Source organism: Chelonoidis abingdonii, chromosome 16 (genome assembly GCF_003597395.2).
Source record: "Chelonoidis abingdonii isolate Lonesome George chromosome 16, CheloAbing_2.0, whole genome shotgun sequence".
Taxonomy (NCBI): Eukaryota; Metazoa; Chordata; order Testudines; family Testudinidae; genus Chelonoidis; species Chelonoidis abingdonii.
In genome coordinates this window covers 10,790,413-10,816,276 of record NC_133784.1, presented here as the reverse complement: position 1 = coordinate 10,816,276, position 25,864 = coordinate 10,790,413, and the positions used below count along the sequence as shown (strand labels likewise).

Below are 25,864 nucleotides of genomic sequence, written 5' to 3'. Positions count from 1 at the left end.
GGGAGAAATCTTCAGTTGATGAAGAAAAGCCACAAGCATTTGGAACAATCCCAGCATTTCCATTTTGGGGCCGAAGTGGACAATGACTGTGTCTTGAGAAAGTCCGGCAGCCTGTGATCCTGTAATAGACAGGACTGAGATTAGAGTGGACTAGTTTGGCTTTCTTTTAATCAACTGGAGATTTTCCCTACTGTGCTCAAAGCTTCATGGTCCTGAGTATAAGTGGTCAGCATCGTGGGAGCTACTGGGCCATGGGAGCAGCTGACTGAGTGCCCTGAAAAAGTCTGATTTATTCACAAGACTAAGATTGATGCTTTAGTGCGGAATAGCTTGTCTCCTTCTGGGCCGGACATCAATAAAGCCACAAGCTCCTATGTGCCAGGAAAACTCCACCAATGCCAATGTGCTGGTCCCCAGTAGGTTTAAAGCTCTCATCCAGTTATAATTCAATTCCAATTCCTTACAGCCTTTTTGGTATAAATCATGATCAGATTTATCCCTCACCCTCTCAACTTCCTATCCCCAGTGTAAGTGATTCCTTGCTTTGTTGCAGATTGAGGATGGAACTGACATCTTTGCCTAAACTCCTCTGGACGAGTGACAACAAGCTCCTGCATCATCATTTCCCAGATGTGTTTGCAACTGTCCATACCACTCAAGACATCCCAGAGGAAGCCAGTTTTGGACCGTGTATGCTGCAGAACACCTTGTTAGACACTGTTGCTTTTATTGCCCTGAAATGCTCTGAGAGAAGAAATATCCATTATGTATTTAAGGTAGGAGAGCCTGGTATTTTATATTGTATTGGAAAAGCTGTCCCCTTTCCCTGCTCACCCCAGATTGCTCTTCTCGGCTGGTGGCATTGGCATAGGATATAGTTTTATCCCCAGGTTGGCACAGCTAGTAGCTCCACCAAGAGGGGAAACTGGCCCAGGGTGGTGCTGACCTGGAGGCTGGATTCTGAGGGGATCCCAGCCATTCCCTTGGGGGAAAGAGCCCAAAGCATGAGTTCCGTCCTACGCCAAGACACCCTTGACCTGCCACTGAACTGATCCAGGATGTGGGGGAATGAGGGGCATGTCTTCACTTGGAGATGAACATCCAAGAGGGCTTGGCACGGGGCACACTGGCTCTTCAGGGCCGAGGAGGGGTCACACTATCCCATTGCAGTGACTGCCTGGCATCCCCGAGGGAAAGTGAGTGGCTTTGGGGCAGCATTTTGAAGTCTAAGAATGGGTCCAGGCTGCTCCTGTCTAGACAGAGCGTAGGAGTATGAGCAGAGCACGCTTCTCCACCCTGTCTCTTCCTGCACCATGGGGGTAGCTGCGGCCCCTGGAGCGGGGAGTCACCTCCCCTTTGCTCTTGCCTTTAGCGGCCAGATCAGATCTCTGGAGGGGGCCTGGATGCCAGGAGGGAAGAGTCAAGGCTGTTTGCATGTGTTTGGACTCTCAGGCTGCTTTTTGGGACTTTGCCACCAGAGCCCTGGCAGGAGTCTGGGTGGTTTGGAGAAAGAGATGTCCTTGGAGTGGGCTGGGGCTCACAGGGTGAGGCTTAGCTCTGGGTTGTAGAGTCAGAGCAGCGTCTTAAAGCCCTACTGTCTCTTAGAAACCACGTCAGCTGACACACTTGGGCTGAACACGCCTCCCTTTCCATGTGTAACCATGGTGTTCCCTGTTGCGTAACCAGCCCCTTTCGTGCTGTGGGGGGCGGGGGGGGGGAGGTTGAACCTGGCACCTTCAGTCCCCAGAATGCAAGCTGCTAATGCTTGAGCTGAACAAGTCCCTCCCTTAGCAGCTAGCTCATAGACTTCAAGGCCAGAAGGGACCACCATGCTCATCTACTCTGACCTCTGGCACATTGCAGGCCACAGACCTCACTCGCCCACTCCTGTAATGCACCCACAGCCTCTGGCTGAGTTCTTGACAATGTGGAGTAGGCTCTTAAGTTCCAAGGACCAGCTATTAGAGAGTGGCACAGCCACATAGTGCTAGAAGGGGTTACACTTCGTGGGCATTTTGACTGGGAGTTGTGACAGGTGCTGGGTGAAGAAGGGATTTATTGTTTCACTAGCAGTTTAGAAAAATAACAAATCATTTGGGGTCAAACCAAAACCAGTGTTTTATGAAATATTCCGGCGAAGCGAGAAGTCAAAACAAAATTGCCGCTCAACCCGAATCGGAATGTTGCAGCGTCACAAACCCCAAACCCCTGGAGTTGAGACATTTCCACTTTTGTACATTTGGACAAATGCAAAAAGAAACAAGGGGTAGAGGAGACCTGGCTTTAATTCTTCCCTCTGCCTGGGGAGAAGGGATTTGAACCAGGCCCTGTCACCTCTTACCTGAGTGCCCTATCACTGAGCAATAGGGTATTCCAATGTGAGGGCTTCCTCACTCTTTCCTCTTGAAGCTGCTCCACTGTGTCTAAACAATTAAATAGCCATTGGAGCAGAAGGCCTGGGTCTCCTATACCCGAGGAGAGTGTCCTACCCATCAGGCTGTGGAGTCACTGTCATGCTCAGTCTCTGGCCCAGTGACTATCCAACTGGAGAGTCTTTAACTCTGAGTACCAAAGGGAATCTGCTTTTCTTCTCCCCTTGCTGTTTTTTCAGTGGGTCACCCCCATGGAGTCCCAGAACCCTCAATTTAACAAGCTCCCTTAATGTTTTCTGCACTCCAGACCTAAGAAATAACAAGGCTTTTCCTAGCTTGATCTATGCCGTCTCCCCCTCCGACAAAGCAAGCCAGCCGTCTGTAAATCAGTCAGGTCTGCTGAACCCAAGCTGCCCACTGCCCCGCCACTTACAGCGTCCTGTGCCAGCTCCTTCTCCTGAAAGGTCCCTTCTCTCCCCTCTCTGAGGGGCCTTGAAAGCCAAGCCTCTTTATAGTGGAGTTGTAATTGAGCCCCTCCTGGCCACTGAGGCCTTCTCTGCTTTGTAGACACAAGGGAAGTACACAACTGTCCAAGGGACCCATAAGCAGAGGAGCTGGGCTTTGGGCACAGCAGTATGTCCATATGCAGACCCAAACACCCTGAGCTAGGCTTTGATGTCTCTTCTGCTCCACCCTGTGGTCTCACTTATTCCCTGTCCCCTTTCCATGTGTTCAGCCCTCTCTCTTAGGGCCAAATTTCCAGAGATCCTGCACATCCCTTGACTGTGCTCAGAGCGGTGAGTCAGTGCTGGGCGCTTCTGAAAACCAGGCCTTAATTAGTGACAGCCTTTGTCTTAGCTATTAGTTACAACTACTGGTGGCATCAGACTTCCGTATTTGTCAATCATCATTAAGTACCATATAGTTAAAGGGAGCCAGCTGCAGGGCATGCTAATTTATTCTCTCTCTTACACTAATTAACTCTTACACTAATTGTCTCTTAACAGTTCATTCTTCTGGCTGAGCTGCTAATGTGTGCATAGTTCTGCATGCATTCCAGGGGTAAAAACAGAGAAGCAATGTCCAAAACCCTGTTTTTCCTACAAAATTCCATGGCATAGCTGCAAGGCACTTAGTGGAGAAACAGAAAGAAATCACTGGGGGTGAAATTTAAAATCATACTTATTACTAAACATGCTTCATTTCCAAACTTCTCTCTTTCAGAACAATCACTGAGGTGCTCAAAAATTAGCAGACTTTTTTTTGCAAATGTCCTTAATTGCTTTGTGTCTCAGTTTCCACGCTGTGGAAACCCTCCTCGTTCTTTTTGCTGATACAGACTAACATGGCTACCACTCTGAAACCTCTCTGCCTTGCAGTTAATATTTGTTAGGCTTAGATACTGCCGTGACAATCCCCAAAGCAAAGCTAAACTAATAATTCCCTATTCAGTACAAGTTTAGAAGAGCGTGTAGTGAATAAGGCAGGGACTGCACATTGAACGATGAGGATAAAAATAATATTGAATAGCTGTATCATTCTCAGAGCATCACCCATCTTGTGCACTGAATGAGCTGGGGTCTTGCGGAAAAAATAGTATGGGATCATGTAATTAAAGAGCGTATCATAATGCAGATGCGCAAGGGGGCGGAGTTAAGATTGCACTGGTAACCTGAAATATCTTAAATTCTGGCATTTTTAAACTTTTGAGTGCTTGACTCTGTAGCCTAAATATAATTCTTTCAATATGGGGTGGTTGTATGTAATATTGCACATATATTATAATTAGCTGTTACCGACTATACCTGAGGTTGTCAATCCTTTTCTTTCTGAGGCTCCACCGATATGCCATAAAAACTCCACGGCTCAACTATGCCACTACAATTGTTTTTCTGCATATAAAAGCCAGGGCCGGTGTTAGCTAGTAGTAAGCCGGGCAATTGCCCGGGGCCCTGTGGCACAGGGGGCACCGCAAAGCTAAGTTGCTCAGGCTCCTGTTTCAGTCACAGGTGGTGGGGCTCAGGGCCCCAGGTGTCAGCCCCATGCAGTGGGGTTTTGGCTTTCTGCCCTTGACCCCAGCGAGTCTAACACTGGCCCTGCTTGATGGACCCCCTGAAAGCTGCTCGCAGCCCCCCAAGGGTCCCCAGACCTCTGGTTAAGAACCACTAGGCTATACCACATTATTTCAGAAATAATTGAGTCTGCAGCGTTCGGCTGTTGAGAGCTTGTCCTTTATGGATACCTTAAAAAATTCAAATTTATTTCACTTGATGCAAAAATATGAATAAACTACACTATTTTTGAAGCAGGAGAGCAAAGTATAAGTGCTTATTAGTTGTATTTAATAATATCCTGTATGGAAAAGCTCTGTAGGCATTAGTAGAGATGAAATCCAAAGGACTCTACAAATGCTTAGTAGGATTCTGCTGTAATAATTCTAAAGCCCTCCATAATTTAATGGAGAATGAGATAATTTCTGTAGGGGTTTTGAACTATCCTATAGGATTCAGGTGCAGGGATCTAGTTCTTTATTAAATTCTATAGGATTGTTCATTATAGCCTAGAGAGATGTTATCATTTTACATTAAATTCTCTAGGACATCCCCATCTGGAGTGAATTGACAATGGAGAACAATGTAATGGAGTTTCTGGTTTCTATCTGGTGTACTGTACTCATGCTTTCTGGATCAAGGCTTATTGAGTAGAGTGCAGACCAGGAATCTTGAGTTCTCAGCTCTGCCACTGACTCAATGGGTGACCCTGGGCAAGTCACCTCATCTCCCTCAGCTTCCCCCTCTGTACCACAAGGATAACGGTCCTGGCCTATCTTGGAGTGGGCAGGTGTGGCATGAGTGAGGCAGAATGACTGGGTAGTGAGGTGATCTGAGAGCCTCTATGGGAAGGAGCTCTACAGGGGCAGGGAGCTCTGCATTTCTGGTAGTGGAGGGGATCTGAATGCTGCCAGGGGAGTGGGTGCTGGAGAGCTGGAGAGAGGCCAGGCAGGCAGGCAGCCCAGTGGGAAGCAGGAAGCATGGGGAGCTCTGAGTAAAATGGCCAAGGCTGGCTGGGAGAGGTTGAAGGGCTGGATGGACAGAGAAAGCTGGAAGCTGGGCTGGCATGAGGACTGCAGGGCTCCCAGGGGAGGAGAAGGAACAGGCAGCTGATCTGGGCAGCTCTTCGCACATCACAGGGCCTGGAGGGCTGATGTTCTGGGGGGCAACCCACAACAGTGAAGGGGAGTGTCACTGCCAGCCCTGTAACCCTGAGTGCCTTCAGTGCTCTGCTGCAGGGGCTCACAGCCTGGATGCCAACAGCTAGCAGACAAGCGTGCAGTCCCCAAATATCTGTGTGCCATGCAGCCCTGGTTCAGCTCTCTCACCCCAGCACCCTGTCTACAGCCCTGCTCTGCTCTCCTCCAGCCTGGATTACTACTTGCTGGGGGACCCCAACATCCGCCAGTTCTGAATTTTCCCCAGAACATCTGCACTGCAGTGGTCAGCTCTGTCCTGGAGCACTACGAGAATGAACAGAGTTTATTGCTCCTTTAAAGCGACAGAAGCACATTACAGCTGGGGGTAATACACCCTGCCCTGCTAGCACAGCACTGAGTTGGGTTCCAGTAAAAATAAAAGACATTTATTTAAAAAAGGGCTTAGGTTAAGTAATAGCAAGTTTTGCAGAGACTTCAACCTCCTGTCTTTCTCTGCTTGCAAGAGGTCTGGCCCCTTGTGGATACCAAGATGGCTTCTTCTCTTTCCTTATGTTCTCTCAAGCTCCCTGTTTTGTCCCCAGACTCAGTGCTTCCCTTCCTGTGAACTTCTCATGTCCCTGCTGATTTGCATGGAGATGAGGCTTGCTTAATTTCACTGGAGACAGGTAGATAGCTGCCTTCGCTGCCTCCTGTCTGGGAGAAAGCTTATTTCTCCCTGTGTTTGGTCACAGACTTTGAAGCGTAATATCAGTGAGTAGCCATATTTCCTCATGTAGTGTTAATACAGACATTTCACAGTGATATTAATTACCAGTGTGTCATTAGCGTTGAGAAAAGACCTGGCTCAATGCACTTTTATAATACAGTAATCTTATGTGTAATCAGTAGTAGCAGATGACAGAACAAGGAGTAATGGTCTCAAGTTGCAGTGGGGGAGGTTTAGGTTGGATATTAGGAAAAACTTTTTCACTAGGAGGGTGGTGAAGCACTGGAATGGGTTACCTAGGGAGGTGGTGGAATCTCCACCCTTAGAGGTTTTTAAGGTCAGGCTTGACAAAGCCCTGGCTGGGATGATTTAGTTGGAGATTGGTCCTGCTTTGAGCAGGGGGTTGGACTAGATGATCTCTTGAGGTCCCTTCCAACCCTGACATTCTATGATTCTATTAATTAGTTCTCGGCTGAGGTTCAGGCCCCCTAACTTTATAGTCTGGAGGCTATTTCCCCCACTCGTGAGGCTGATGGCTTTGTTTAAATGTATGTTTGTGTTCCCTGCTTGACAAACAGGCTGGTCAGCTAAGCAGATACTCATTCCTTTGTCTAGGGCAGGCTACACTTATGCACTGCTTGCCACACATTTTAATAACATAATCTGAGCACATATCCGTAACTCTTTGTATAGACCCTCTACACACACCATGCATGAATGTTAATGATCAGTGAGTTGTTAGTTGTCCAGTGATATATTACACGCCATTCTGTGGGTATATAGCATGACAGTGGTGTGTTAGGGGTAGTGAGTGTGTCAGATCTGGACAGAACTGCTGTCACGGAGCAGCAAACGAACAGCAGGCCACTGTGTCACAACCCCTTGAAGATAGCCCTGCCCTGACATGGCCTGTTGGAGACGGGCTGATTTTGAAATGATGGAGGACGAACCTTGTGCATGTGTGTTTGTGTGTATTGGGGAGGCTCCTTCTCTTTGCAGCCCAAGGAGAGATGTAAGTAGGCAGGTGAGATTTCCCAGATGACTGTGTCAGGACTGAGGGTATGAATGCTGCATGCAGAGGAAGATTGGGGAGAGGTGGAGGGGGAGCAGCAGGGCAGGGAGACAGGGTGGGTATCGGGAGGCTGTCACTCTTTGAGCAGGACGGGACAAGATGCACCGTCATTTAAGAGCAGGGCCGGCTCCAGGCACCAACATTCCAAGCTGGTGCTGGGGCGGCAAAAACTGTAGAGCTGGCCCTGTTTAAGAGGGTGCCGCCTGCTGCTTTCTGGTGTCCCTGTCCTGCTCCGTGGGCTGATACAGATGGCCCCACCATCTCGCCAGCCTTCCCACAGTTGCAGGCTCTGTGGTCCCATGGGCATGGGGTGCAGTTCAGGAAGACTGCAGACACTGTGATCAGGCCCCTTGTGTAAGCGTTTGCTGTGTCGAGGCCACAGCCCTTACATATTGGATCACGTGTAAGAAAGGAAAGGACAGGCTTTGCTGAGAGAGTTGATGAATTTGTGCATCCTTGGTCCCTATTGTCTCCCTTTTTGCTTTGTGTCTAACAGGTAGATGTTACCTCGGTGCATAGCCCCGCTGGACTGCCCTGGATGAGGCTCGTTCAAGCAGCTGCCAATAGCAAGGAACAGAACTTGGAAGCCTACTTAAAGAACAGCCAGTTGTACTATCGATCTACCAGGAAAATAGGCAAAAACGAGGAGCTCCTTGTGTGGTACGATGAGGAGCTTTCCAGCCTCCTGGGTTTCAGCGCAATCAAAGCCAGGACCCTCCAAACCGGTGAGTACCGAAGGGAAAATTACCAGATGCTGAGGTTGTGCGGGTATCACTGAGGGCAATATCTTTGTTATAGGTGGTGCTAGGCAAGCGGGGAAGAGACCAGCTTGACTCTCAGATCTCAAGCTGGGCTTTCAAGATGGGGCAGTTAGAAGCAAATCTTTTTATTGGTGCACTGAGCTTTCTATAAGTCTGTAATATATAACTAAACTATTATTGTATGTAAAGTAAAGAAGGTTTTCAAAAAATTTAAGAAGCTTAATTTAAAATTAAATTAAAATGCAGAGCCCCCCAGACTGGTAGGAAGGACCCAGGCAGTGTGAGTGCCACTGAAAATCAGCTTGTGTGCCGCCTTTGGCACACGTGTCATAGGTTGTCTACCCCTGGGCTAGCTGCTCGAGCCTATGGGTTCGCGTGTGCTGCCCCTGGGGTCAGAGGTTAGCTTGAATGATGCACCTGAACTGGGCTACAGAAAACAGCTCATGGTCTGACACTTCTTGATACAGCTCAATCTGCTTAAATTAGCTGAGACCTGGGTAAGTGTAAATGGTCCTGATTCTCAGGCTCTTGGGAACAAGCTCTTGGGAACACGTTTGGCTGGGACAGATTCACTTCTACTCAGTGAATTGCTTTGAAAACGAGTAACACCGAATCTTTTAAAGAAACACTGCACATTAGGGAAACATTGACAGCTTCACAACACATCTACTCAAAAGGCTGTGATGTAACTTATGGTGTGATTTTTAAACGGACTTTGTCAAATTGGTGCTAAACCCAGTGTGGAGGGTCTTGAATTGATTTAAATCTGGCTTGTAGCAGGATAGCTTGTGTTAGTAAATTTTCTGTCTGCTATAACCCATTTTAAACCAAGAGAAATGTTTCCACACAGGAGTCTGCAGCTAGTCTGCTTTCAAACTGATTTTAGTGAAACCAGTGCAACTTATGTGTGTGGACACACTTAGTTCGGTTTAAAATTGGTTATAGTGGCCTGGAAATTTACCAACTGCAAAGGAGCAGAGAGACAGCTACTTGGCACAGCAGGGGTTGAAGAAAACCTCTGGGTTCAGGTAGCCCCACCCCATTATACTTGTAGCCAATGCGAGGCCTGGAGTGGGGAGAAAAGAAGGGAGCCTGGCTCAGTCAAGGCCATTTTGGTGCCCTACGCAGCCCCTCCTGTGGGGGGTGGGGTGGGGCTCCAGGCCTCCCTGGGGGGGCGCTGGCTTGGGGGGGCAGGGGGGAAATGACCCCCCAGCACCAGCCAGCAGAGCGGAGCCAGTTGGGGCTGGGTTTCTCCACTTCCTGCTGCCCGGTGAGTGCAGGGCAGGCCTGAGCCCGCACTCACAGGGTGGCGGGAAGTGGAGTGACCTGTTCCCAATTTGCTCTGCTCTGCTTCTCTGGCTCCCAGCCTTGGGACTTGGGAGGTGGGGGGAACCTCCCCCCAGCACTCACCAGTGGTGCAGCTGGGTGCCAGTGGTGCAGAGCAGGCTAGGAGTCGGGTCGCTGCACTTACCACCATCAGTGAGTGCAGGCCCGTCCCCTGCTGCAGTCCTTGGGGGAATGGGGGCATGGCTGGGGTGGGAAGAGGTGAGGCTGGTGCAGAGGCTGGTGCAGAGCAGGAGTGGGGCCATGGGAAAGAGGTAGAGCAGGGGCTGGAGCAGCACGCAGCTGCATAGGGCACCAGGAAATTTGGTGCCCCTAATTTCCTGGTGACCTATGCAGCTGCATACTTTGCATATGGGTAAGGACGGCCTTGGGCAACTGGCCTAGTGGGGCCATTCCCCAAACTAAAGGACTTGCATAGGGAGCAGGCCAGAAAAACAGGCCCTGAACAGCTGAGAAAAAAATCCATCCCTGCTGTTTAGCGGTTGAATGACACAGGACCCTCCCTAGGCCAGGACCTGAGGGAGAAAGAAGGCTCAGGACTCCCTACAGCCTACCTAACCAGTGATCTAGCCACTAGGCTGCCTGGCCACTGAGGACCCTATCACACCAACTCAAGGTGGGAATGTTTTTTTGGTATAACCTAAGGTGTGAATTTAAATCAGTAGAGTTATATTGGTGTAACTATCCTCCCACATAGACATGCGGTATAAGAGCCTTTTTATCAGTTTAGCTTATGTCGCTTTGGAGGGGATGTAAATGAAATAGAAAAAAGGCCTCTTATCCCAGAATAGGAGTGTTCTAAGAATACTGGCGTAACTCTGTTGGTATAACTGGTAGGGCTGTCCCCTGTATGCAGGCTTCCCGAGTGATCTATGGAGTAGAGAGAGGTGCAAGCCACATTTGGATTCTGCTTTTGAATGCACGGGGTGCTTGAAGCTGGGTTTCTCATTGAGACCATTGTAAAGATGATTTACCTGTTGGGAAGATCAGGCGCAGATCTGGGTTTTGGGCTTTGAGCTGCCACAGAGTTCAGAGGGTCGATTCAGGCCAGTGTCTGCTGTGAGCACTTGACTCAGCTGCCAGCATCGGGGTGTGGAGCATATGGAAGGAAATGTATGCGAGGTGCCTCCTGTAGCAAGATGGCACCTGACCCTGCACTCCAGTGACCCAGCTATGGAGTTGCTTCTGGTTTAGACCAGTGTCAGTGAGAGCAGCCAGGCCTTAAGAGCAGCTGGGACTCTGACTGCACAAAACTCAATGGCTATTTTCTGTTTCCACAGAGCTCAGGTGCCCGGAATGCCAGCAGGTCTTTAAAGGCGGGCACTCCTATCTGGCCCACATTCGCTTCCTCTGCGTCCCAGAGAAGAACGCCCTGCCATGGAGAAATCTCCAGGAGCAGAAGACTGGGAAGAGCCACGTGCCTGAGCAGGCCACAAACTTCCACAGCCTGGCAAGGGATCTGGAGGTCAAAATAGCCACGCAGAGAAACGACCCCCATGGGCTGTCGGGGGAGAAGAGAACAAACTCAGAAGAGGCGGAGAGCAACAGGAGCAGAAAAACGGTGTTGTTGGAGAAGACAAATAACCTGAGGGAAGCTCACAGCTATGGAGGCAAGGAGGAGGTGGTGGGGGAACACGCCTTGGCTGGCTCCGTCTGGAAGCTCAGCTCAGGGAAGCTCTCGGTGAAGAAGGATGCCTTGGAGCAGAAACAGAGTGCTTTCACTGAGGTCAGGAGGATGAAGGACCGGCTGAGGAATGACAGAGTGAAGGAGGTGGAGCAAGGGGGTGGCCTGGGCCAGTTTGGCAAAGAGCAGATGCCCAAGGAAGTGGTGCTGAACTCCTCAGGTAGCGCGTTCTCCTTCGTATGGCCCACCCGAGCCCGGGGGGAGCAGAAAAGTGCTTTTAGCAAGCCAATCAAGTGTCTGGTGGACAGGGCTGCCGGGAATTCCTCCCATTCCATGAACGAGCTACAGAAGAGCCTGGGGGAGCTGTCTGGCTTCATCACCACAGCGGACATCATGTGCTACAGCAGCCTTTTGAATTCCAAGTTCTTTGTCGGTGACTTGTGTAATTCTCAGGAGCTGCAGACGAGCATTGGCCAGAGCAACACTTTCCCATATTCCTCAGAACCGTGGCCAAAACAAGCCGGGGGGCAGCTGCAAACTCCTTCTACCACCTCCTCCTCTTCCTCTTCTTCCTTGACTCTGCTGCCACCCACCTTCACATCCTTTGGGGTGGCCGCCCAGAACTGGTGCGCAAAATGCAACCTCTCCTTCCGCATGACGTCCGACTTAGTCTTCCACATGCGGTCCCATCACAAAAAGGACTACTCCTCGGCCGAGTCTCAGTGCAAGAGGAGACGGGAGGAAAAGCTAACGTGTCCAATCTGCCACGAGTACTTTCGGGAACGGCATCATTTATCCCGACACATGACCTCTCATAATTAAAGCTGGGTAGACTGATCTGACCACAGGACTGGGTTGGGGGAAGGGGGATGGGGAGGGAAAACATTAGTTTGTATCCTTTTTCTTCAGTGTTAAATTAATTTCTTATAGGAAACAGCTGCTTACAATAATTTATAATTGATTCTTCACAAAAAATATATGTTTACATGAGACCAAGTGGGTCATCAGTTTTGAAAATGCAGCCAAGCCCTTGTTGGTATATTTTTGAGGAAATAAAATGATGAAATGAATGGAAATGTTTTATTTATTTGATCTCAAAGCTGCTGCTTTACAACAATCTGTTGTAGCCACGTGTGAGATATGCTGTTATGTGCATACATAACAATTAGAGCTGAGCCAATAATTGATTTTATCATCTGAAAAAAAAATCAATTAGTTTTATACCAAAATTGATTTTTTTCCCCTGTTCTTCTGTCCAAAACAAAAAAAAATGACAATGCTTTCTTCCAGTTGAACAAAATGTTCCAACATTGGTTTGAAATGATGTCTCGACTTTTTTGAAAAAAATGGTTCCTCATTTTTTATTTGGTCAAAATTATTAATTGAATTCAACCCAAATTTGTGAAGTGTTTTGGTTGCACTGAAACTCCATTTTGCAGTGAATTTAGTGTTTGACAGAGAATTTTCCCCCAGCTCTAGTAACAGGGGCTGGTTGAGTGCCAGCAGGCTTGAACCTGGGACCTTCAGCATTAAAAAGTTTCAGACTGAAATACTTAAACTAAAGGAATAATGCCATTTGCTGACAGATGTAGTAGACCCTTATCCGGACCAGATTCTAGAGAGTGCCTCTTTCCTAGCTTGAGCTGTGCATGCACTAAAAGGAATAGACATACTTGATTACAGTGATCGGCTTGAAACAAAACCTTGATTCTGGCCTGCCCCATGGCTGTAGAAGGGAGCTGTGATCCAAGGTCCGATCTGAGTTGTGTAAACAACCCTCCTCTGTAATGGGCCAAACCAAACTCACAAGAGGATGTGATTGAACATCAGCAGATCTGGGTTCTGGTCATATTCTGCAGACTCTGAAACATCTTTCTTTAAACCGAGATCCGGATGTCTATGTTGTGGCTTGAGCTCACTGTTACCAAATAGACACAGGCCCAAATTTTGCCATCTGTTATACCCATGAAATCCCAATAACTTCACTGGGTTTGTACAGATACAATGGAGGCAGAATTTGGTTCATTGTTCACTACTGGCCATGTTAATGCCCTGGCCAGTGTGAATGTGACACCGATGCCCACTGCTAGATGGAATCAGAACTGCTCAGGTCTGACTTACAGGCCCTCTACTGCTAGCATTTCTCTTGCAAAGTAATAAGGAAATACAGCAATTGTTGTAGTGGATCAGAATATCTTGTCCAATAGCCCATTTCTGACATGGGACAGCTGTTTGTAAGAAGGCGTTAAACTCCCAGTAATGGACAGTTATGGAAAAACCTGCTGCTGGAGAAATTGATTGCAGCCCCCATCAGTTAGTGCTCAGTTCATTCCCTGAAACATGAGGTCCCTTAGGAAAAGAAATGCTATCTCGAGGTAATGTGGCTGGTCTCACTATAGGCTGTCAATGTTTAGTTCTGCTCAGCTCTTGACCTTTATCTTGTGGCAATGAGTTCCATGGGCCAATGGTATGTTTGTTTTAAAAATAAGCGTTTTCTTTGATCAGTTTTTACATTTGTCATCTTTTTAGCTTCACAGAGTGAACCCTTGCCCTTGTGTTATACCAAAGGTAAAAATAGGTACTCAATCCATGATGTTGACTCCCTTTATCATATCCCCTCTTACTCATTTCCTGTCTACGACAAACAGTTCCAGCTTATTCAGTGTCTCTTCAGATGGTGACTTTTCCAGGCCACTAATTCTGGCTGCCTGTCTCTGAACCCTTTCTGTTTGTACTGTAGCCTGCGGGAGCCAGGGGACCAGAGCTGCACCCGGTGTCTTAACTGAAGGAATCTCACTGAAGTGTATAGGGCAAATGGCTCAGCAGTCGATTTCCTTTGTTGTCACTGGGAAATTCGGAGTGGTCAAAAGCACACCCATGAAGGCCCAGATGGCTGGCAGTTGGATCCAATGTCCTATTACACTCCCTGTCAGCTCTTCAGAGAGGTCCATGAATCAAGGGTGTCTTTTTCCCAGGGTTCATAGGTGGAAGCAGGGCCGGCTCCAGGCCACAGCGTGCCAGGCTGGGAGCTTCATTTTCTGCCATGCTGTTCGTTTTTAAATTCAGCATGTAGTGCTTGAAGGGAGGTGCTGGCTAGAGCAAAGCCTAGTGCAGGCAAGTAGTGTTCACTAGCAGTACCTGCTGATCTAGGTCTCTCTCAGTGAAGTTCTTTGGCCTGTTGTATGCCGGAGGTCAAGTCATAATGGTCCCTTCTGGCCTTATCTGTTAATCTTTTATTTGGGTGAAGGCAGCATATCTCTGCCAGTACACCACAATCCTGACCTGTAACATGTCCTGCTTTTCTCCCAGCCAGCCCGCTCTGCTCATGCATCTAAGTCTCCCTGCTACCAGGGCTGCCCAGAGGATTCAGGGGTGCCTGGGGCAAAAGCAGGGGAGCTGCAGTGCTTGTACTCACCGTGGCGGTCTGGGTCTTCTGCAGCGAGGGACTCTTCAGTCACTCCGTGTCTTCGGCAGCACTGAAGGGCCCCTTCTGCCAAAGTCCTGGACCGCAACCAGGCTAGGGCTTGTGGGGCCCCTGTGGGGCCTGGGGCAAATTGTCCCACTTGTCTTCCCCCCCCCGCCCCTTCCCTCTGAGCGGCCCTGCCTGCTACTCCAGTCCAGGCATTTGCTGCCCACCAGGCCACAGCCTGAGACCTTAAACTCTACTTCGCTTAACAGCAAGGAGGTTGAAGTTGGACTCGTGTCTCTGGGGTTGAAAGGTTTGTCCAGCAGCCTGAATTTCAATTGATGTACAGATTCTCCTAAGGCATAGTACCATACATACAGATTCCTGACCTGGGAGTACAGTCCGCGCTATAGTAAACTGTCAATCGCATTTCAAGCTATAATTCTACTGTTTCCATGGAGACTTGTTCTGAATGCCTCTCTCCGTCCATCAAATATCATCTCTCTGTAAAACATCTGGCATTTTCAGTCCATGTAGACCAGGCATCCCTGTGACTGCAGTGTGAATTCGAACAATACTGGGGCAAAGTAGGGATTCCCTCATGGCAATGCCACTTTTCAGTTTCATTGTTTGTGGGTTATGAGATGGGAAACAGGAGCTCCTGGGCTACCTTCTCTTCCCCGTGCATTATCTTGACTATTTTTATCATATCCCCTTTTATTCATCTCCTCTCTCTGCTTAATAGCTCCAGCCTTTTCAATCTCTCTTCATACAAATGGTTTTCAATGGCCCTCGTCTTTCTTGTTGAGAAATTAGGTCATGTTAGGACACAACCTTGTGTCATTGAGTTAACTAAGATGATGATAATCATGACTTAGCAGTCAGTGTAGACAGGGACAAGCCATGTTTAACACCTCACCAGCTGGTCCATTTTAAGCCCTGTAGAGATTAACCATGACTACCTGACGTGGTGTTAAACACAATTATCCTTGTGTCCATTGTGTTTTAAATCATCATTAACATTGTGTTAGTTAACACAACTCTTCAAGGTCATGTTCTAACATGACCTAACTTTCTAGTGAAGACAAATCCAGTGGGATTCAGCAGAGTTGGCTGAGTTATCCATTGCAAATAGCTTAGCTTAGCTTAGAAAATGTAGCTTTTTTGTTTCTTTTCCCAGACTGATGCCATTTTCTATAATGTGTCTGTCATTCGTAAATCATCACCATGTAGTTCATGGGAACAAATTTTGGTCCACAGGTGTGTTTTGAAGTATTAATTCTGTTTGCTATTAGTGCTGTCACTTAAGTCACATGGAAGAGTTTCTGGCCCCTGACTGGATGACTGAAATTTTTAAAACAGGAAAATAATTAATAAATAGCCTGTAAGTAACAGCAAATAGGAGCATTCCCACACAATGACCTTTGTTCACATGGAAATATAGACTTGTGTTTAAGAAAACAAAAGAAGCAAAGCTAGCTCTTTTAGACTTTAAAGGGACTTTTACAAAACCTACTATGTATACAAATATTTTTATGGTGTTTTTTATTAAAGCACTGACAACTGTGGGCATTGCCAAATGTAGTGTTTTTAATATGTTTCATTTATATAGCGCTTTGACTAACTAAGGTCCTGTGCAAACTTTTATCCATTTAAACAGTCCCCTGCAGTGTCGAGGAAACCCAGACATGAAAAAGAATGTAAAGAATGGTCTGAACAGTCTAGTTTCACTGAGTGATGCTGAAAAGGTGAACACATCACAGAAATGATACAAAGTCTATTTGATGGTTAAAATTCTTTCCAGGTCAATCTTTGAAAATATTCTTTGTGATTCAGTGTTGAAAACACAGGATTTTTGTTTTTAAATCTGCACAATGAGTTTCAACAAACCGAATGTGTAACCACTGCATACTGCAGAAAGGCGATGTTTAACTCAACTTTTGCAGAGCAGTTTCCAAACCTGGGTGCCTATGGCTAGCTCATCTATGTTCTTTGGGGCCTTCAAACAGGTATTTAGTGGCGATGGGGTTGAGCAACAGAGTTCAGACCCAGATGGCAGTAAGTGGAGGGTATTTATAAATCCCTACACAGGCAGACAAACAATTAGATCAGAGGTTTCCTGAAGTTCAGAGATGTTTTGAGTTGATTGGGGCCAATGTTGATTACCATACTTGGGTGCTATGGGTTTGCTTGTCCCTTAAATAACTCCGTGCCAAGAGAAGAATGTAGCTGCGCCACCCCAGGATGGGCCCAGCCTTGGCAAGGTGGGTTCTTCACCGCTTTCCCCCTTGCTCCTGGGCTGGGCGGGGCACAATCTGCCCTTGGCTTTGACTAGAAGCAGGTCACTTTCTTCCTACCCTGATCCGCTGGTTTAGCTATGCTGGCCAGCACACTGGGGGGCAAAGTCACACCATTGCCTTTTCCCCATCCATCTCTCTGGGGGTGGGGCCCAGGAGTGAGTACTAGGAGTGCAACTCCAGAAATACAGGGAGGTTGTGCCAGGGCTGGTGGAGAAGGGTCCTGCTGGAACACGTGAACAAGAAGACAGGAGGGAGATGAACTCAGCTGGGAATTGGGCCCTCGCATCTATTTCTCACTCCTCTTCAGGACACAGGCAGGGGAATGTACATGTTATTTTCCAAAGCACACATGATACATTTTCTATACTCATCATACTCACACAAATACCACCAAAAATGGGTGCATCACACACCCTTTGAGTCTTGGCTGAGATTTTCAAACGGGCCAAAGGAAGTTAGGAAATCAATGGGATTTGGGCACCTAACCCCTTAGCGCCTTTGAAAAGCGCCAACGAGATCCCTCTTACTGTAAGCTCGCTGCGCCAGCCAGTCTATTTGGAGCTGTGCAGGTGCGTGTTGAGCATTTCCTTCGCTTGGATGAGAGCCATCTCGGTTGGTACCTCCAGGTGCGGAGCCACCCCTGCGCCTTCCCAGGAGGTGCCATCAGCAGAGCTCACAGATCTGGAGGTGGGGATGGTGATGTAGAGGCCGGTGTCATCCACTTGATATGTCTGAGGGGGGTGACAGCCGCCGCTGGTCACTTCTCCGATGATGAAAGCTCTGCCCAGCCTCTTCATGATATACACAAACTCCTCAGCTGCCCCAGCAGTCACAGCACTGGTGAGGATGATTAAGCCCTTCTGGGAGCCATACCGCTCACCTGTGAGAGGCAAGAGCAAGTGTCCTTACAAAGTTCCACTGTCAAAAAAGAGCCAAGGCACAATGCATTGTGGGGATTAAAGGTTAAACCTTTTCCATCCCACCTGGCATTAAAGTCCCTGAAAGAATTTTGAAACCTTCACTCACTCCCCAGCTTGAATGACAGGAATTTGCTTTTTGCCCTCAAATGACACATGGTAAGCAAGGCTGGTCAGTTTCACTTGTGGTGCTGAGTCAGTTTCTCTGTCAGGCTCTCCTGCAGTAACAAGACCACCACTGTGCATGAGTTGAAAACCGGGGGTGGGGGAGGGGATCATATTTTACATTCATGGGGCTTTCCATGGAATTCAAACACAATAAAATAAAAAAAAAAGGCAAAACATTTCTATTGATCAGAGATTTTGCCAAACCCTTCTATAGAAAATCTGAACTTGGGATCTGAACTGACCTGATGTGTCCCTTACATAACCAGATTTTTCTCTTGGTGACAGATTTTCAAAATAGTTCAGCACACTGGGTGCTGGTTGGGTACTAAGCTCTTTGAAAATCTGGCCCTAGGTATCGCAACAGGAGCTGAGCACTTGGAAATCTTATCCTAAGCTTCTTTAAAAATCTGGTCTTTTTAAAGCTTCTAAAGCTTCTATAAGTATCTGTCTGTCACAGATGCCCACGGTGTTACAGTTAATGATTAGGCGAGAGCACGGGGCTGTGGCATGGCTCAAATTCAAAAAGTATAAAAAAAAAGCAGAGAACATGCAACTTGGTCGGGAACAGTCGCCAACCTCAGTGATGATGGAACCTGGCGATGTTCTGAACAATAAGTTCTCAGCCATGCTTTTAGCCACTTCCATCCCTTCACACGGAACGCACAGACATTCTAGGCTTCAGCATGACACACACACAGAGTGACAACCCTGGGATCTTATTAGATAGCCAACTCTGAATGATAAGAATGGGGGCCGCCTCATGCTCGAGGCTTCGCTTCGAGAATTCATTTTAAAAACAACTCATGCCACCAACAAATGAACATCTCCCAGAAGATATCCCCAGTAGTCACAGTGGATACGTAGGAGTGGATCGAACTCCCACTGAAGTCAATGGGATTGTGTCTGTTCTTGGGGTTTGCAGCATGCTCAAATAATGATTCATGCTGCTCCAGAGAGCTAACCATGTCTAATTATGGCCGTCAGTGCAGCACCTTGGGTCAGCACTGTCTGCGATTTCCCCCCCTTAACATTAAGATCAATATTTAGGGTTGTTTAGCGCTCAAAGGGCACTCTTGTAATCATGAGGGAGCTGACACTTCCTAATGCTGAGCTCCCTCCCCTCCCAGGGACGACAGAGTGCTCTGCTCTCCTCAGGACAGTGTCCTAGACCAACTCAGACATTTGGAGTACATAATTTTCCTCTGCTCATTGCTTTTCCATTCTCCGTACAGGCTGGACCATTTGTGGTAGGGGAACATTGTCTCTGATGGATTGCTAGGAAACCAGCATTCCATGTGTGTGGGAAATAGGTAGAGAGTACCCGTCGACACCTGAAAGGAAAAACTCTTGCAAAGGGCAATTGACATCTCACCTGCGAGCTGCGGCTGGGTCCAGATCTCACTTGTTGTGTCATTAGGTCGGTTGTAGACTTTATCCAGGAGAACTGGGTGCCCTTCATCAAAGAAGTAAGAGCACAGGGCCGCTATGGAGGAAGTGGGGCCTCCAATATTGTACCTTTTTAAAAGCAAAAAAAAAACAACCCTCATCCAGACCATGTAAGGACATAATTGAACACTTGTGGTAAAAAGTACAATTGCCATGCCCATCTATCTCCCAAGTGCATCTGCTTTGTAGTGCCTTGTCACTGGATGGCTGGATGGCCCTTTAAGCTACCCCCAAGCTGAGCCTGATCTGGTGGCTTAATTACCATTAGTGACACAGCTGTGACAGGGTCAAGACTGACTACAAAGAGAGATGGAACCCAGTCAGTGGGAGGAGATCCAGGATGTTCTCCCTCTCTGGGAAGGGCATAGTGAAGATAAGCTGAAGAGGCTGTAGGGATGGAACTAGTCCCTGTGGTGGGCCCTGGCGAAGGCAGCGGGGCAGTCCTGGATATCAGCGTTCCAGGGGAGGACTATGGAGCCGAGAAGACCCAGGGAGAAGGTCGAGAGGGCTGGGAGCCAGAGGAGAGGCTATGTGAACCAAAGGCTACTGGGAAGCAGTGTAAGGGTCTAAGAGGTAGGATGTGGCCCATGCAAGCAGCAGCACATCTGAAGGAGCAGACCTAGCTGCTCACCCCAGGGTCAGCACCAAGAGCAGAAGGTGGGTCCGAGTTCCTCTACCAGGATTTTTGCACCCAGGATGGGGCTGAGGACAGAGCCCAGGACAGGTTTTTTGAGGAGTAGCCCCAGAGGGTGAAAGGGTCTCTTGTTGGAATGCTTGGACTCTCTTTGCCCTGGAAGGTGACTGAGCCAAACTGAGCTCAGAGGGCTAAGCTGTGCGCAGAAACAGCCAAATAAGTGAGCAACAGGTGGCTAGAAGTGAAGACCCCTGCAGTACCCTGACCTGATGGCAGAGGGTGCTGTGGCATTGAGTGCAACTGCTTGCACACCTCCATTAATATAGCCTAGACATCATGGCTTCCATTTACATAGTACATTCTGCCCTGCGGTATTTGAACACCTAACGCTGCAGAACTTTGCTTCTGCTTGAGAACCTGAAAGGGAACCTGGCCAGGAACAAGACATGAAACTAATTAGATTTATTTTCCTGGCTCACTCCTCCCCCTACACCCCAGCCCCAAAATGCACAACGTAAACACGCAGTGTCAATGGGGACATGGCATTGTTATTGTTCTCCGGGTTTATTAACCTAAGGATCTTACTAGCAGAAGCAAAGGCCTTTAAAAATGAGCCAATACGCTCAAATTTTGCTGTGTAAATCTAGTCACTGGATTCCATTTTTAGGCACCAGAATAAGATTTTCAGCCTCTGCACTGCCCATGAAAGCCAATTGGAGCTGTGAGTGTTCAGTGCCACATCAAATCAGGCGGCATATTTGGGTCTCTAAATACTGATGCAGATGCCTAACTTAGGGCATGCAAGGCTGAGAATTTTGGCCCAAAATTTTTAAACTAAGAGTCTCCCTTTTGATTCTACATCAGCAGCTCAAGATACAAGTCATAGATGTGTCACCCCAGGTGGAGCTCCTGCTGTGAAGACACACCATTCCTTTTAAACCCGTCACTATTAACGACACCTGCCGTTTCGCATCTGTAAACAAATGTCATATATGCTGTACCTCTGTGACATAAAGTGCCCCCAAGTGGGCAATCCGGAGCATCTCTAACTGTATATCTGATGGTATGCACAGCAGGTGTATACACACATTAATGTAACGTGCTACAGAGATTTAACAAGAGGCTGCTACAAGAATTTCCCTTTTGCCCTGCATCCTGGGGCTGATTTCAACATGCTGATGTAGAGGAGGAGTGGGGGCTTGAGAATGAGTTAATTTGTTTTCCCATTTCATTCAGAACACTGTCTGGTGCACTGTATTGGAAATGTTTAGCCCTTGCTCCCCAGCTGTGATGGGAAGGTGTTCCCCTGCTGTAATTTAACATCCGGGGGAAAGCACAGATCTTGTAGTAGGGTCTGGAGGTAACTGATATTTAGTGCAATCCAGCCAAACCCCAAGGAGGAGTTAGTAGAATCCAGGGGGTGACTTCATCAGAGACAGAGAAATCACCCCAGCTTCCTACACGGTGTGGGAATGGCCACAGCGGACTCACATTGGAGTCAGTGATAGCCAAATCAGACTGAGACTCGGTTCTCCTGTGTGCTAGCCGACAGAGCACTAGACTGGGATTCAGAGGAGACCTGGATTCTAGTTCTGGCTCTGCCAGTGGCCCACTGGGTAACCTTGGGCAAGTCACTTTGTGTCACTCCATGCCTCAGTTTTCCCATCTGTAACATGGGGATAATGATCCTGACCTCCTTTGTAAAGCATGTGGCGATCTAGGGATAAAAATTGCTGGGGAAGCACGCAGTGAGGCTCTGCTGCCAGTACATCCAGGGACCCAGCTGTACATGTCAGAGCCCAAGCTGACACTGCTTCAGTTGTCACTGTACTGAGGGGTGTGCACAGTGCTGGAGGGCTCTGAATGAGGCACAGGCGGCAATGCCATGGTTAATGGATGTCACTGGATAAGCCTGGACCCTTAGCTTTCCACTTGCCATGCAGTATGAACTCCATTGGGCTCCAGTCATGGTCCCTGTCCTGCAGGACTGCCATTACGAGCTCATTTCCAACTGGGGGCAGGAGGTGAGTTCCTCTCTCCCTCCCCTCATAATGAAATGAGAAAGGTCTTGGAAGGGGAATCATGGTCCAAAGTCTGCCCTCTGTTACAATGGTGTAAATTCAGAATAACTCTGCTGACTTCTACGCAGATACTCCAGATTTACACCAGTGTAACAGAAAACAGAACTTTGGTTTATATCAGGCTGGGCTAGGCTGAGGAACTTAAACTAAAGAGCATCGTGGCTGCAGCAAGGGATACTGGTAATTCAGCACAAGCCATTTTCCTTGTCAGTAAGTGTAGAGCAATCCTGAGTGCAGAACAGCGCTGTAGAGGTGCTGGTAGTCAGGGTGAGGCTGACGTACTGATGAGGGCCGGTCAGACCATTTCTGACAGAATGAAATGTTGGAACTGAGATGTTTCAGTTTTGCTGAAGACTGTCAGGCTAGGGAGTGAGGGAATCTCTCATACGCTCTAGCGTGGTGGGTAGGGTGCTGCCTTGGGATGTAGGAAACCCAGATTCAAGTTTCTGCTCTGTTGGAATCAGCATGATCTGGGAATGAAAAATGATGCCCTGCATTAGGCAGAGCTGGGATCTGAACCAGGACCTCCCCATGGGCTGGTGTCTGACTGCCCACTCTGAGGTATTTAGACCCAGCTCTGCTTTAATGCAGGCAGTTTTGGTTTTGTGCCAGTGCGGAACCCAGACAAATATGAAACCTCAGAATGTGCTGTCAATGGGAACTGGTGTCCTCTGGTCCCATTGAAGGAAGGGTGAGTGATGGGGTGATTTCCCTATCTCTGATAGGAGGCAGGTATAGCTCAGGGGTTTGAGTATTGGCCTGCTAAACCCGGGGTTGTAAGTTCAATCCTTGAGGGGCCCATGTAGGGATTGGTCCTGCTTTGAGCAGGGGGTTGGACTAGATGATCTCCTGAGGTCCCTAATAATCTATGATTCTATTATTTTAATGTTGAGCTTGTCTTGAACATATGGAACTAAAAAAAATTAAACACTGAGTGGGCCAGGATGGGACAGTTAACCTTAGACACTGCACCTGGAGTGGAATCAGGGATTGCTAAGCATTAATGGCAGGTGAAGCCCAGCTGGGCTAGGAGTGTAAAGCCAGGAAGTGAGAGGAAGGAGGAGGTCTGCAGTCACTCCCTAGAGCTGGCCAGGGACAAGGAGAAGATCCAGGGGGAGAGTAAGTGCTGGGTCCTGCCCTGGACTGGGGACCTTGACAATTGATTGAGAGGGATGAAGTAGCCAAGGGGAGCAGAAGAATCTTCTGTGGTAAACCCAGAGATAGGCCAGGAGAGAGAAGAATGGGGTAGGAAGGAGCCCAGGAAAACAGCTACTGTGACAGAGATTGAGCAGACCTTGATTGCTAGTCATAGGGCTGGAACCAGGAGTAGTGGGTGGGCCTGGGTTCCCCTACCAGACACTGAGAAAGTGGCACAGGACCTGGCGACCTGGAACAAAAGACCACCTGCAACAGCTTGTCTGGTGTCACTTTTTTTTTTTTGTCTCCCTGGAATGAGGGCACTAGAGTGACCTGGCCGGAGGGCTGAATCATGAAGAGATAGTACAGAGAGGGGCTGCAGCATGAACAACTGACAGGAGGAAGTAAGAGCTAATCCCACACCTAGCCACACGGAGGTGCACCTGCCATGAGTGGAACCCCTTCACTAACATCCCTGGTTCCATTCTATCTCAAGCAATTATGTTCTGCCTGCCTAAACTCCCTCTACAATTGCAGGAGAATACACAGTTCTTCTTCACTTCCTGTCTTAAACTGCCCTGTAGCATTGCTGAGTGTTGTCTAACAGTTACAAGCTTCCCCCTACACACACACCAGGCAGCTGCCTTTCAGACAGAGGGGAAGTGATCCTTGAAGCCAGTTTGTAAAGGTCTTTGGTGTAGGAACCTCTCTTTGTAAATGAAAGTGATTATTTTTCACATGCCATCAGTCCAAGGCCACTTTAATTCAGCTAACGATCCCTGCCCATTTCCCTTCCGATCTTTGACTATCTGAGTCTTTGAGTTCACTTTCTCTGGGTAGGGAGGATGACAAACGTTTCTCACCAGGATGCTATTAAAGAGAGTCCTCAGAATGCAAATTTAGAGCAGCTGGCTGGAGAAGAGAGAGACAAAGTTACTAAGCCAGGCAGCGAGATGACAGAGCTGCTAACTGCCCTGCAGTGCACATTTCACATGGTGTTGAGCTGATGGAGTCTACAGGACATGGAAGGAACAGAAAATGTCAAATGCCTCCTGCCTGTGAAAATCTGTGGGGAGGTCGCTGAAAATTTTCTAGCCCACTGTGGAGAGCTCTGGGATGATGAGCATTTTGACAAGATGATAATAATATAGTGGCACTAACTATTTTTATGCAATGGTAGTGTAGCCGTGTCAGTTCAGGATATCAGAGAGACAAGATGGAGGAGGTGATGTCTTTCACTGGACCAACTTGTGGTGGTGAGAGAGACAAATTTTCTAGCTACTCAGCTTTCTCACCAACAGAGGTTGGGCCAATACAAGATATTACCTCCCCTGCCTTGTCTTTCTTACTGTACTTATCTCCTGCTTCTAGGAAAATGATGTGGAAAATCCAGCTTTGAAGAGAAGGGTGGCCCAGTGGTTCAAGCACTAGCCTACAACTTTCAAGACCTGGGCACAAGTCCCTGCTTGACCATAGACTTCCTGTATGATGGGAAGCGAGCCACTTAGGTCCCAATCAATAGGAGTTAGGCACCTTTGAGGATTTGGGCCTTAGTCTTTCTGTGCCTCAGTTCCTTGTCTGACCTATGGCGATAACAACCCTGCATTGTGTGGGGATAAATTCATTAAAGGTGGCGAGTGGCTCAGATAGCACAGGGATGGGGGACAGACTTAGATAACAATGTGATTGCCAGTCCCCAGCATTCAAAAATCAGCAGTTGGGCCCCTCAAAAAAATGTGAGATTGGCTGAAAAGGTATGAGATTTTAAAACTCTCATAAATGTTGGGTCCTTTGTATTGGGTTCTGTGCCCTGACATGTGCTTGCGTCTCCTTTTCCAACTTCTCACTGTGCCAATGAGGGCTAAAAATCTACTTTTAAAAAAATGAAAGCGGAGATGATTCTCATAGAATCACCAGACTCCAGGAGCTGGGGCTTTAAGCAAAACGCTGACCATGGCGAGACTCCTCACTGTAATCGACACGTGTGTTTCTTCAGCGTTTGAAGCTGTTTCTGACACTGGGTTTATTTTTTAGATAAATATTTGCCGGTTGTGTTGGGGCCTCATAAACGGTAGCTCTGAGCTGAGGCAAGAAAACCTCCAAGGGGAGTGCTGTATAAAAGAACTATTTGCATCTGTGTAGATGATTGATAAGACAAAGAGCAGCAGCAACTCACACTTAAGAATATGTAGCATTTTTCATATGTTGGGCAGCTCAGTAAAGTTGTTTAAAATTAGGCATGTGATTAAGTGCTTTGCTGCATGTGGGCTTTGGAGGGGTGGGGGGATTGGAAAGATGGCTCTAAGCCACCTCCATGCTCCCCACTCGTGGACTAATCTGCACTGATCCCCTGATGTAACTTAGTGCAGCCCATAGTAGTATCTATTTTTCTACTAGTGAATCACTTGACCATCACATATAATAAAATATATCATTAGCCATCCATGCAGGTAAGCAAAGGCATGTACAGTCAATGCTTGTACAGAAATCAGAGGTGGAAAACAGCCAAGAGGTCCCAGCCTGTGTCAGTTCAGAGTTGTTTCCCATAGTAGTGGTTTTCAAACTTTTTTTCTGGGGACCCTGTTGAACACAATTGTTGATGCCTGCAACCCAAAGGAACTGGGGATGAGGGATTTTAGGTGTGGGAAGGGCTCAGGGCTGGGGTAGAGGGTTGGGATGCAGGGG

At 47.9% G+C, this 25,864-nt stretch overlaps 2 protein-coding genes across 3 annotated transcripts in view; one reads left to right on the top strand and one right to left on the bottom strand.

The window, feature by feature from the left end:
• The first annotated feature begins 555 nt into the window (after positions 1–555).
• Positions 556–11,941, top strand: ZNF488 (zinc finger protein 488). Of its 2 annotated transcripts, none has more exons than XM_032797395.2 (3): positions 556–776; positions 7,858–8,086; positions 10,747–11,941. In XM_032797395.2, the coding sequence occupies exons 1-3, from the start codon at positions 561–563 to the stop codon at positions 11,910–11,912; spliced, it is 1,611 nt and encodes a 536-aa protein (XP_032653286.1). In that variant the 5' UTR covers positions 556–560; the 3' UTR covers positions 11,913–11,941. The 2 variants fall into 2 exon arrangements, with proteins under 2 accessions (XP_032653286.1, XP_032653287.1); XM_032797396.1 differs by having other exon boundaries at positions 738–776; positions 7,862–8,086.
• Positions 11,942–17,149: 5,208 nt separating this feature from the next.
• RBP3 (retinol binding protein 3) overlaps positions 17,150–25,864 on the bottom strand; it is a 20,210-nt gene continuing 11,495 nt past the window's right edge. Inside the window, exons 3-4 of the mRNA XM_032797414.2 lie at positions 19,254–19,396; positions 17,150–17,676 (exon numbers count right to left, since the gene is read on the bottom strand). Of these exons, the coding sequence (XP_032653305.1) occupies positions 17,348–17,676; positions 19,254–19,396 (472 nt within the window). The 3' untranslated portion in view covers positions 17,150–17,347. The remainder of the gene's footprint in view (positions 17,677–19,253; positions 19,397–25,864) is intronic.